At 46.4% G+C, this 10,951-nt stretch overlaps 1 protein-coding gene across 1 annotated transcript; it reads right to left on the bottom strand.

The window, feature by feature from the left end:
- Positions 1-928: 928 nt before the first annotated feature.
- On the bottom strand, positions 929-2,653 carry LOC309846976 (forkhead box protein D4-like 1; the record flags this gene model as incomplete). The annotated part of the gene is made up of 1 exon (XM_082696661.1): positions 929-2,653. One exon carries the CDS (start codon positions 2,651-2,653, stop codon positions 1,286-1,288), a length of 1,368 nt encoding a protein of 455 aa, XP_082552787.1. The 3' UTR covers positions 929-1,285.
- Positions 2,654-10,951: the final 8,298 nt, after the last annotated feature.

The following is a 10,951-nucleotide window of genomic DNA, read 5'->3' as shown; positions in this document are numbered from 1 at the left end:
TTTCCTCCCATTTTTTCTCTTCTATCAGTTTCATAAGTACTGAATCCCATTATTTTAAAACTCAGGACCTTTTCAACTTCAACTATTTAAGTTTTGAAAGCCATTTTGAAAATTGTTTCTGATACCTATAATGAATACAGATTATAAAACTGAATTGTTTAACTGGGAGGAAATAACTTTTTTTTAAGATTTTTAAAAAATTATTCATTTGGCAGTGAGAGAGAGAGATCACAAGTAGGCAGGCAGAGAGAGAGGGGGAAGCAGGCAGAGAGCCCAATGCGGGGCTTGATCCCAGGACCCCAAGATCATGACCTGAGCTGAAGGCAGAGGCTTAATCCACTGAGCCACCCAGGCGCCCCTGTTTTTATTTTTTGGAAGACTTTATTTATTTGAGAGAAAGTGTGTGTGTGTGTGTGTGTGTGTGTGTGTGTGAGAGAGAGAGAGAGAGAGAGAGAGAGCAAGCAGGGGGAGGGGCAGAGGGAGCAGGCTCCTTGCTAAGCAGGGAGCCTGACCTCGGGCTTGATCCCAGGACCCTGAGATCATGACCCCAGCAGAAGGCAGATGCTTAACTGACTGAGCCCCCCAGGCGCCCCAAGAACTAAGTTTTGAAAGAAGTTCCATCTGGAAAGCAATTTTTGAGACATAATATGAAATAAACGACGTAGTGTAATGATTTCTCATTTTATTTAGTCTATATAGCTAGCTTTTGATTTTAACATCTTTCCGCAGAAGGTGGCACATCAGACACACAGAGCAGAAACAAATGTGTCAAAATTAAAATTCCATGTTACACATCCATTTCATAAAGAACATAAGTATTTTGCATTGGTGGTATTTACCATTTCTAGGGAGTGAACAAGGGGAAACAAGTTGTGCATTGGACATTTATATTTTCTTTTTCTTTCTTTCTTTTTTTACCAGAACAAAATGTCCCACTCACGTTCGAACTTCCTCTGGAAATGTGTAACCGGAAGAGCCCCGGAAGCCACAACTGAAGGCTGGAAAAGAAAGGGCAAGTGTTGCCTCCGGCCGAAGTTTATGTCCCGGTTGTCTGAACAGCATCCAACTTGAGCTTTGTACATACTTTGCAGCGACCCTAACTGTATGGTTCAGTTAGTGGTTGTTTGGCTGTGGGATTCAGATGCATCCGCGTTGTCCCTGCCTTGCAGGGTGGTGAGGATGAGAGCCGAAGACCAAAAGAGCGGGACCCCTCTTCGCTCTGCGCTATGCCTTGGCTGCAGGTGCGCCCGGCGGAGTCAGCGCCAGGACAAAGTGTGGATGCTACTCAAAAAGCTGGCAAGATACCCTCTCTGCCGGAAAGGCTGGCCACCGTGGTCAGCCGAGAGCCTTCTGCTCCAGGCTGACACCCCAGCAGCGCCGCGGGGGCGGACAGGTGTTGGCCCAGCGGAGCGCCCTCGCTGGGAGTGCAGCCGCGGGTGCATTCCTGCTGCTGGGGCTGCGGCAGCGGCTGCTGTTGCCCTAAAATCGTTCGGGCAGCGGCCGCGGCGGCCGCAGCGGACACGTGCAGCAAGGGGTTAGCGGCCCGGTGGTGCCACAGGCACGACGGGCGCTGCAGCAGATGGCAGTAGCCCCACGGGGTCGGGGGCGGACTCTGCGTGGCCCTGGTGCCCCCTCCCCGGACCCCGTGCATGAGACTCTCGATACTGAAGGGTGAGCATCCGTCTCCCAGACGCGCCGCCGGCGCCTTTTCCTCCTCCCGAGGCTGCGAGCGCAGAGAGGGCTGCAGGGCAGAGAGCGCGCCTGGGTTGGCCAGGTCGGCGCCTTGCGCTTTCTTGGGCGTCTCGGCGCGGGCCGGGGCCGACAGCAGCAGGTAGCGAAGCGGGTGAGGGTGCAGGAGCGCGCACGGGCGGCTCGCGGCGGCGGCGGCGACGGGGTAGGGCCCGGGGACTGGCTGCGGCGGGGCGGGCGCCCCGAGCAGCAGGCCCGGGTAAGGGCCGTGCAGGGCGGCGGGCGCGGCGGGCAGGGCCAAGGGGTGGTGCAGGTGGACTCCCGGGGGCGGGTGGTGGCGCTTGAAGCGCTTCCTGCGGCGGAGGAAGCTGCCGTTGTCAAACATGTCCTGGGAGGCGGGGTCCAGGCTCCAGTAGTTGCCCTTGCCGGGGTGGCCGGGCTCGCGGGGGATCTTGACGAAGCAGTCGTTGAGCGAGAGGTTGTGGCGGATGCTGTTCTGCCAGGCGGGGAACTTGCGGCGGTAGTAGGGGAAGCGGCCGCTGATGAAGGCGCAGATGCCGCTGAGCGTGAGGCGCTTGTGCGGGCTCTGCAGGATGGCCATGGTGATGAGCGCGATGTACGAGTAGGGGGGCTTCGCCGGCTGCGGGCCGTCCCCAGAGGCCGCCGCAGGGCCGCTCGATGCCCTGAACTTGGCGCCGAACTTGGAGGAGTCGCTCGGGGCGCCGCCGCTCTCGGGGGGCTCTCGGGGAAGCGCGCCCGCACCCCGCCGCGCCTCCTGCGTCCCCGGCGGTTGCAGCTCCTCTAGGAGCCGCTGGCTCTCCTCCGTCTCTCCGTCTTCCTCTTCCTCCTCCTCGTCTTCATCTTCCTCCTCTCCCAAGATGTCGATCTCACCGTCTTCCCCGTCGGAGCTTGGGAGGCTGCGCTGCGGTGCGGGGCGCAGGCGCTCCGGTTTTGGCAAGTTCATGGAGGAGCAGGTCCCGCAGACGCCGGGGAGGTGGCGGCGGCTCACCTGGCTCGTGGGGGACTGGCCTGGAGCTCTGGGTTAAGAATGTTCCAAAAAGCAGAAACCTTTGCCGTTGCCCTTTTGGTGGTGTCCTTTTCTGTTGGTTTCTCCTCGTTTCCAACACCGTCCAGCAAAGATGCAACTTTGCCTTTTATTAAGGCTTCTTGGAGTCCCTGTGTGGTTGGCTCCCCCCTCTCCTTTATACCCCTTCTTCCCCTACCTCTGAGAGCTTCCACTCCCTCCCGACGCAGTCCAATGATGAGGGTCCTCTGCACGTTACCCGACAGGGCAAGAACCTTCAGCCTCCTCCTTCTTACACCCACCCGCCAGCAAAGATGTGCTTGTTAAAGCCCTTCGGAAACGTGCACATAAAGAAGAGGCAGGAAAGTATGGTACCCAACAATCTAGGGCTACTTCCACTCAGGCCTCTCCCCTGGAGGACAGAAATGGTGGGGGGACAGTAAGTGTCTGGTGCTTGACTGTAAAACAATGTGTAACAGTAAAAGTATGTTTTCGTGTTTCATAGCTGGTGATTCACCCATTTTCATGGGTCCTCATCCACAATGATGCACTGAAACATTCTTAATGTCCTAATAAGTACATCCGTGAGCTCAGGGGGGTGTGAGGAAAGCTTGCATGTTCCCTTCTACTCCGCACCTTAGCTCCACAAAATGTTCTTCCCGGCTCAGCTTTCCAGAAAAGGCTGAAATGTCCTTGGCATTAAGTTATGGAAGTTCAGGGTGGAAAGAAAGCAGGAGAGCTAAAGAGAAGTCCCCTTGCATCACTGATTCTCGAACTTCTTTGAACACTGAACCGCAGCATGAAATACATTTCATGTCATGATCTTGGATAGATCGATTTCTGTAACTAAATTGGGTTTCATGAAACAAGTGATCACTGATTATTATTATTATTTTTTTTTTAATGGCCATGACCGGGGTGCCTGGGTGGCCCAGTGGGTTAAAGCCTCTGCCTTCGCTCAGGTCATTATCTCAGGGTCCTGGGATCAAGCCCCACATCTGGCTCTCTGCTCAGCAGGGAGCTTGCTTCCTCCTCTCCTCTGCCTGCCTCTGTGCCTACTTGTGATCTCTGTCAAATAAATAAATAAAATCTTAAAAAAAAAATGGCCATGACCAACGACTGATTTTGCCACAGACTAACTAGTAGAGAGCCAGTGTGAAAAATCCTGTTTTCTGAAAAATAGCCTCAAAACACCAAGGGATACACCAGTGTGAGAGTCAGTACTAAAGTTGAAACTTAAATAAGGCAAAGGAAGAGCTGCAGTTTCAGCACTTTATCGAATGACTAGGTTGCATTCCCTACACTGGAGGAGCGACCCGGCGGAGAAGCCGATGAACTCACTTGACGTCCTTGAAGAGGATTTTTAGATGGGCTTTATTCCAATCTGCTCAGAGACGACAGCAGCAGTGCAGTGGAATATATTGTGTCTTATATAAGGGGATCTTATGCTGAAATGCTGAACAACAGTATATATTCATAATTTAATACCCACCCACTAGTGAAAAGAATTTGAGAAGGGATCTAAGAAAAATGCAGCAGGAAAACGTTGTATTATGGCATTGATTGTCACAGAATGAAACTTCTACCCTGGATTCATGCTAATGAATTTTCAGGAAAAAATCAGAAGCCAGCTACAAGGGCAAAATATAACAACAAAATAAAACAAAACAGCTCAAAAAAAAAAAAAAAAAAAGCTCAAACTAGCTAGTCCTTTCAGGATAAAATTCTCTCCTGTCTTTTAAAAGCTTATCCATTACTCCTGAGGTTCTCACCTTCTTAGGCTTCTTAGTCAGATGTAGGTTGAAGAAGGACAAATGACAGAACTTTTGAGCCTAACCGATTTGTGTTTGAATCCCAGAGTCACCAATTATTACTTGTGTGATCTACTAAACTAAGCTCCAGGAGGGCTGCAACAGGTGTCTTATTCAAACTCAGGCGCCCAGCTGCCTTCCCTTCAACCCCCTGCAGGTAAAGGACCTTTCTGCCCGGAGCAGAGGAATCCGGACGACCTGGAAAGGGAGTATTGTTGGTTTTCCTAGAGTCAACTTCTATGGGGATTTGGGTGATTTAAAAATGAAAGAAGAAAAGGAAAGTCATGCAAAAACAAAACAACTGAAACAACCTCCATTCTTGGGAGGTTAGTCAGAGAGGGTCAAGAGGACAAATGAAAGAGCCCCCCTCCCACCCCCACCCCCAACCACTCTGGTTGGGGTGGAACAATTTGAGGAAAGATTAGGTTACAACCCAAAGTATAAAGTAAATATTCAAGCATCCATACTGATAAAAATTAACAATCAAGTAAATTAATAAATGGGGGTAGGGAGGGGCACCTGGCTGGCTCAGTCAGTAAAGCATGTGACTCCTGATTTCAGGGTCCTGAGTTCAAGCCACACACTGGGCATAAGGCTTGCTTTAAAACAAAACAAGACCCCCAAAAATAAATGAGGGAAAAGAAGGAAGTCTCCCATGCAGAAGAATTCCCAATAACATAGATACTGCACCCTTGAGGAGGTGGCATACACTTACTCCTTTACCGTGGTGGGCACGCTGAGTGGCTTCCTTCCAGACTACAGTGTGGGGGCAAGGGGAGCCGATGAATAATCTTACAAGTGAAGAAGCCTGACAAACACTTCAGCTGGGTCATGGGGAGGGGGGAGGGGATAAATGTTAACATAAGTAGTCATAAACCATGTGAATAGTATATACCCTTGGTATGTGATAAAAATAGCACTCTGTGATCTCGCTCCCCAAAACCCATGAAGTCAGGAGAAAAACAGACAAGTTCCAAGAGAGGAGCATTTTATGTACCTAATCAAAACCATCCTCAGGCGCCTGGGTGGCTCTCTGGGGAGCCTGCTCCTCCCTCTCCCCCAGCCCCTCCCCCAGCTTGTGTGGACAGGCGCGCACCTGCTCTCTCTCTCAAATAGATAAAAATCTAAAAAAAAAAAAAAGACCATACTCAAAACTATCAAGGTCACCAAAACAAGGAAAGTCTAAGAAACAGTCACAGCCAAGAGGAGTCTACAGAGACATGACAACTAACACCTTGGATGACATCCTGGGACAGAAAAAGGAGACTAGGTAAAAACTAAGGCTGTTTGGGGGCGCTGGGGTGGCTCAGTCATTAAGCACCTGCCTTCAGCTCAGGTCATGATTGCAGGGTCCTGGGACTGAGCCCCCATTGGGATCCCTGCGCAGTGGGAAGCCTGCTTCTCCCTCTCCCACTCCCCCTGCTTGTGTTCCCTCTCTCACTCATTTTATTCAATAAATAAAACCTTCAAAAAAACCCCCACAAAACAACCCAAGGATACTTGAATAACTATGGACTTTGATTAATAATAATGTATCAATATTGGTTCACTAATTATAACAAATGTGCCATACTATTGTAAGACATTCACTGACTGGGGAGGGGATATGGGAACATCTACTATCTGTATCTCTATCTTGTACTATCTGCTCAATTTTCCTGTAAACCTAAAACTGTTCTGAAAATTACATTCTATTAGTTTAAAAAATTAAATATGGGGGAAAAGGCCTAATGGCCAGAAGGAAACTCAAATGCCCATCAGCTGATGAGTGGATAAATAAAATGTGGTACAGACTTTTTGTTCAGCAATAAAAATAAATCACCAATACGTGCTACAACAAGGGGGAATCTCGAAAACATTATGGTATGTGAAAGGAGTCCGGAATACACCAGTTATAGACCCAGAAGGTAGACCAGTGGTTGCTGGGGGCTTGGAGCAGGGGAAGCGAGGGTAACTGCTGATGGACAGTTTCTTTGGAGAGAGATGCAAATGTTCTGGAATCTTGCCACTACCTGTGGATATACTAAAACCATGAACTGTACATTTCAAAAAGGTGAAGTTTACTGTACATGAATTGTAACTAAACAAAACCGTTAAACAAAATATGTCAGTGTAAAAACAAAGAGATTTATCAATGAAGACTGAGTGTTTTGGAAAGATACCATTATGCCAAGTCACTCTAAGGAAAAAAAGAGAAGCAGGAAAGGAACTCTTACTGTCCCATTCTTTCAGTTTCAGTATTGCCATAAGAATCAGAAAACTTCAGGGCGCCTGGGTGGCTCAGTGGGTTAAAGCCTCTGCCTTTGGCTTGGGTCATGATCCCAGGGTCCTGGGATCAAGCCCCACATCCGGCTCTCTGCTCAGCGGAGAGCCTGCTTCCTCCTCTCTCTCTCTGCCTGCTTCTCTGCCTACTTGTTTTCTCTGTCAAATAAATAAATAAAATCTTTAAAAAAAAAAAAAAAAGAATCAGAAAACTTCCTTTGCAGCCCCTGCAATATTTAACATGTGGCCTAGTGCACGGTGGGCACTCTGTAATAATTGGTGATTACTTCTTTCCTAACAATAGTTTTTTTTTCTGAACAAACTTATCGAGCTCACAAAATGCCATCTCAGTGTGAAAAACCAAACGTTCTAAACTAATCTACAAAAAGGATGATGACGTTTGATTTCTCTCCATTTCACTCTGAAAATTATATGCAATGTAGTCATCAATGGTTAAAGTCGATTCTCATATTAAGACTAATTGGGGAAAAAATCTAGCGTATCTTTGTTTCTCATAGAAGTAGGTAGGGCAAGTTGCTAGTCCATGAAGGCAGAATTTACTTCTTTCAACAACTTCTTTCACTTCCACAATGTATGGCATTTCTAACACTGGAATAGTCTTTTCAAAGCAATCTAAAAATAGTTTTCCCACCTACACTAGTAAATCTAAAGGAGACTATTAATCAATTTAGCAAGCAACCAACCTCCTAAGTGCTTAAAAGCTTCTTAGCGTTATTTTGTGGATAACTTCCTTCAAATGTCATAATTATAGACCCTTTCAGTCACCTGGTCTTCCCTCACACCCTGTGCTGACCTCTTCCTACAGCTTTCTTGCACTCAGAACCAATGTTCAAGCCCCTTACACTAAAAGCTGGGAAAAGCCTAGAAAAGAACTTCTGCTATTTAGGAAGGTATTCAGAAAGTTTGAATTTTTAAAAAATCAAATCTTGCTATAAAAAGAGAATTTGCATTTACTGAGACTCTGTATTGAGGGTGCTTTAAATTTCACCCCTAGAACAATGGAGAGAGATTTGCATTTTATCTCCATCTTACGAAATAAGGAGGCAAAGGCTCAGAGAGATTTAGTAATCTATCCTATATTACTTGGTAAACAAGAGAGTTTTAGATGGATTATGCCTAAACCTTGACCCTCCTCACCAATACCCTTCAAATTTTCTAAAGCTAGCAGAATAACAGCCCACATTATTCAGTGATTTGCATTATTAAAAAAATTATTCTTTCCAGGATATTTAGGGCAAGTTCCCAAGTCCTCTGAAGTGTAGGTTAAACCAATAACAATTATGATCATGGGGAAATATTTCATTTGGGGAAAAATAAGAAGAAAGACCAGAACAACACATCTTTAAAAGGGCATATAAGCAACATAAAAATACAGTGCAAAACTTAAAACAGTGAAGTGGCGCCTGGGTGGGTTAGTCGGTTAAGCATCTGCCTGGGCTCAGGTCATGATGCTGGGGTCCTGGGATCGAGTCCTGTCTTGGTCTCCCTGCTCAGGGAGGAGTCTGCCTCTCCCTCTCCCTCTCCTCCTCCCCCCTCACGTGCATGCACACTGTCAGATAAATAAAATGTTTAATCAATTAATTAATTAATTAAAACAGTGAGACGCCATTCCACACAGACCTGAGAAGGTTCGAGTGTGTTAACCAGGTTTGGAAAAATGGGTACTTTCATACTCTCCTGTATAAAGTTACAGCCATTTGGAGGAGCAGTTTATCAGCTCTATTAAACATTTCACATGTGCACATGCCCGAGGCCAGTGATTCCACCCGTACCTCTCCATTCTAGAGAAACACTGTCGCATGAGAACAGAGATGCTGTTGCAGGAGGCTGGTCACAGCAGCACTGTTTGCAGTTCCAAAGATAGCAAAGGACTGGTTCATCTGCCCCAGGGATCACAAACCACATTAGGACCCCAGCTAAAACCCTAGGCATTCAGCATAAACCACACGTGGTCTGCTCCGAGGCTGGAGGAGCAGCCAGCCTGGCCCCAGCACACAGCCCCAGTCCCTCTCCATACCCTGGTTTTCTATCCTCTGCCGCCCCGGCCTCCTCCCTGCTCTTGCCTGGCACTGTGCGGGCTCCACTTAAAAGCCTTGTTCTACTGCTTGCTCCCTCTCTGCGGAAGCTGCTTCTCTTCCCTACTCCAGTGCATGACCTTTCAGCTCCATTCTCAACGTAGACACCACCTCTCCTCAGGGACGCTTCTCCGGCCCACCCAGTACTTTTATCAGCTTTCTTATTTCCCTTGAATTTTCTAATTTATGTCCCTCCACCAAAATGTACACAGTAAGATCCTGACCCTTACCCATCCTGTGCAGCTTCAGTCCAGTGCTCACGCAGGGGCAGACTGGAAGCTCTCAATAAATGATTTTTTAAATGAATGTAGTCTATGCTATGCTATGAACTTCTATGCAGCAATATGACCATGGAAAGATCTAAGACTAATAGTTGAGTTTAAAAAAAAAAGAAAAAAAAGAAAAAAGCATGTTGCATGGCCAGCTCTTGATTTGGACTCAGGTCATGATCTCCGGGTGGTAGGATTGGTGTCACATTGACTCCGTGCTGAGCTTGGAGTCCGCTTGTCCCTCTGCTCCCCTGCAACACCCCCGCACCAGGTGCACTCTCTCTCCCTCTCTCTTAAATAAATAAATAAAATTTTAAAAGCAAGTTGTATTACAATATACAATTATTTTATTTAAAACACACACATAAAAATAAAACCTTCCCTTAAGGATATTTATAACAAGCTTCTAAATATCCTGAGGAAGCAGCATCAATTACGTTCTAATCACTGAAAAACAATTCACTTTAGGCAACAACGCAAGCCATGTGTGCGAGCGAAAAGAAATATGGAAAAGGGCAGACAGGAAGCTGACAACTTCGCTTACCTCCAAAGAGTGACAGTGACAGAAGGAGAAAGGTCAGGGGAGGCTGACTTCATCTGCAACGCTTGCATTTTTTACAATATAAATACTTGTGTGATAAAAAATATTTAGAGATTAATACTTTTTAAAGAAAAAACAAGTATTTGTGAGTTTGATAAAGACAGACTTTTAAGAGTATTGATTGATATTACTTCAAACACTTCTCCTGCAACAGGACAATTAAGGTAAGCGCCCTCTCATATTTCTAGAACAGATGAATCAAGATACTAATTGTTTGTCAAAGAACATTATGGGGTATTATTGTGTCAACATTAACTATAAAATAAATCAATTTAAGTTGTTAGGAAGAAGAAAAAATTTATCCAGGTTCTGCTGTGTGCCAGGAGCTGCGTTGGGTGCATTAGAAACCTATTCAAAGACAAACAATAAGTGACTCTTAATCTCACAAAACAAACTGAGGGTTGCTGGGGGAGGGGGTTTGGGAGAAGGGGGTGGGATTATGGACATTGGGGAGGGTATGTGCTTTGGTGAGTGAAGTGTGTAAACCTGGTGATTCACAGACCTGTACCCCTGGGGATAAAAATATATGTTTATAAAAAATAAAAAATTTAAATAAAAAAAATAATGAAAAAAAAAAAGAAACCTATTCGATCCCCACAAAAACACTGAATGATTGATATCATCACCGTCCACTTTATAAATATGGAAACCAATCTTGAGAAAATAGTCTGCCAAAGATTACACAGCCAAGAAGGAAAAGAAGTGGAATCACAGCCCAGATCAGACACAAAAATCAAATGAGTTTCTATTGGGCAATCTACCACCACCAAGTAAGCTTACTCTCTCAACCACGGATTTAAGAGAATGGATTCAGAAGGCAAATGGATAAATACAGAGAACTTTTATTTAAAAAGAGACAGAGGGGCGCCTGGGTGGCTCAGTGGGTTGGGCCGCTGCCTTCGGCTCAGGTCATGATCTCAGGGTCCTGGGATAGGGTCCTGGGATCGGGTCCCGCATCGGGCTCTCTGCTCAGCAGGGAGCCTGCTTCCCTCTCTCTCTCTCTGCCTGCCTCTCCGTCTACTTGTGATCTCTCTGTCAAATAAATAAATAATATCTTAAAAAAAAATAAAAATAAAAAATAAAAAGAGACAGAATGTAGGCGAGGAGAGAGTCTTTTTTTTTTTTTTTTAAAGATTATATTTATACATTGAGAGAGAGCATGGGCGGGGGGTGGGGGGGAGGGCAGAAGGAGCAGGAGA

The sequence above is a fragment of the Mustela nivalis genome, assembly GCF_964662115.1.
Source record: "Mustela nivalis genome assembly, chromosome: 13".
NCBI lineage: Eukaryota > Metazoa > Chordata > Mammalia > Carnivora > Mustelidae > Mustela > Mustela nivalis.
This window is presented reverse-complemented; position numbering and strand designations above follow the sequence as displayed.